This window comes from Rhinatrema bivittatum, chromosome 15 (genome assembly GCF_901001135.1).
Source record: "Rhinatrema bivittatum chromosome 15, aRhiBiv1.1, whole genome shotgun sequence".
In the NCBI taxonomy this organism is placed as follows: Eukaryota; Metazoa; Chordata; class Amphibia; order Gymnophiona; family Rhinatrematidae; genus Rhinatrema; species Rhinatrema bivittatum.
Genome location: NC_042629.1, coordinates 30,348,728 through 30,351,064, shown reverse-complemented (window position 1 = coordinate 30,351,064; position 2,337 = coordinate 30,348,728). Strand labels below are relative to the sequence as shown.

The following is a 2,337-nucleotide window of genomic DNA, read 5'->3' as shown; positions in this document are numbered from 1 at the left end:
ACCCATCCACTGATAATAACCAGGAAACAAAAACATCTACCCATAGTCCTATGGGAATAGACCCATCCACTGATAACACCCAGGAAACAGAAACATCTACCAATAATACTGTGGGAAAAGACCCATCCACTGATAATATCCAGGGGACAGTCACATCGGCCATCACTACTGTGGAAGCTGTCCCATCCACCAATATTGCCCAGGAAACAGAAACATTTGTCAATAGTACTCTGGGAACTGACCCATCTACTGATAACACCCAGGGAACAGACACATCTGCCAATAATACTATGGGAAATGACCCGTCCATTGATACTACCCAGGGAACAGACACATCTGCCAATAGTACTGTGGGAACTTACCCATCCACTGAAAATACCCAGGGAGAAAACACATTTGCCAATAGTTCTGTGGGAACTGACCCATCCACTAATAATACCCAGGAAACAGAAACATCTGCCAATAATACTCTGGGAACTGACCCATCCACTGATAAAACCCAGGGAACAGAAACATCTGCCAAAAGTACTGTGGGAACTTACCCATCCACTGATAACGCCCAGGGAACAGACACATCTGCCAATAATACTGTGGGAAATGAACCATCCACTGATACTACCCAGGGAACAGAAAACTCTGCCAATAATACTGTGGAAACAGGCCCATCCACTAATAACACCCAGGAAATAGAAACATCTGACCCATCCACTGATACTACCCAGGGAAGAGAAATCTCTACCAATAATACTGTGGGAACAGACCCATCCACTGATAATACCCAGGGGACAGACACATCTGCCATCACTACTATGGGAGCTGTCCCATCCACTAATAATACCCAGGGAACAGAAACATCTGTCAATAATACTGTGGGATATGACCCATCCACTAAAATACCCAGGCAGAAAACACATTTGCCAATAGTTCTGTGGGAACTGACCTAACCACTAATAATACCCAGGGAACAGACATATCTGCCAATAATACTATGGGAAATGACCCATCCACTGACTCTACCCAGGGAACAGAAAACTCTGCCAATAGTATTGTGGGAGCTGTCCCAACCACCAATAATACCCAGGTAACAGAAACATCTGTCAATATTACTGTGGGAAATGACCCATCCACTGATAATACCCAGGGAGAAAACACATCTGCCAGTAGTACTCTGGGAACTGTCCCATCCACTGAAAATACCCAGGAAACAGAAACATCTGCCAATAGTACTCTGGGAACTGACCCATCCACTGATAATACCCAGGAAACAGAAACATCTGCCAATAGTACTCAGGGAACTGACCCATCTACTGATAATACCCATGAAACAGAAACATCTGCCAATATTACCCAGGGAGCAGAAACATCTGTCAATAGTACTCTGGGAACTGACCCATCTACTGATAACACCCAGGGAACAGACACATCTGCCAATAACACTATGGGAAATGACCCATCCATTGATAATACCCAGGAAACAGAAACATCTGTCAATATTACTGTGGGAACTGTCCCATCCACTGAAAATACCCAGGAAACAGAAAACTCTGCCAATAGTATTGTGGGAGCTGTGCCAACCACCAATAATACCCAGGGAGAAAAAACATCTGCCAATAGTACTGTGGGAACTGACTCATTCACTGATAATAACCAGGAAACAAAAACATCTACCCATAGTCCTGTGGGATTAGACCCATCGACTGATAATACCCAGGGGACAGGCACATCTGCTATCACTACTGTGGGAACTGTCCCATTCATAGATAATACCCAGGGAACAGACACATCTGCCAATAATACTATGGGAAATGACCCATCCACTGATAATACCCAGGAAACAGAAACATCTGCCAATAGTACTCTGGGAACTGACCATCTACTGATAAAACCCAGGGAATAGACACATCTGCCAATAGTACTGTTGGAACTTACCCATCCATTGATAACACCCAGGTAACAGAAACCTCTACCAATAATACTGTGCTAATCGACCCATCCACAGATAATACCCAGGGAACAGACACATCTCCCAATAATGCTATGGGAACTGACCCATCCACTGATAATACCCAGGGAACAGACACATCTGCGAACATTACTGTGGGAACTGAACCATCCACTGAAAATACCCAGGGAGAAACACATTTGCCAATAGTTCTGTGGGAAGTGACCCATCCACTAATAATACCCAGGAAACAGAAACATCTGCCAATAATACTCTGGGAACTGACCCATCCACTGATAAAACCCAGGGAACAGACACATATGCCAATAGTACTGTGGGAACTTACCCATCCACTGATAACGCCCAGGGAACAGAAAGCTCTGCCAATAGTATTG

At 44.4% G+C, this 2,337-nt stretch overlaps 1 protein-coding gene across 1 annotated transcript in view; it reads left to right on the top strand.

The window, feature by feature from the left end:
• The window catches only part of LOC115076483 (mucin-22-like), a 43,784-nt gene extending 42,840 nt beyond the window's left edge, over positions 1–944 (top strand). The window contains exon 5 of the mRNA XM_029578026.1: positions 61–944. Coding sequence (XP_029433886.1) covers positions 61–944 — 884 coding nt within the window. The remainder of the gene's footprint in view (positions 1–60) is intronic.
• The last annotated feature ends 1,393 nt before the right edge of the window (positions 945–2,337 follow it).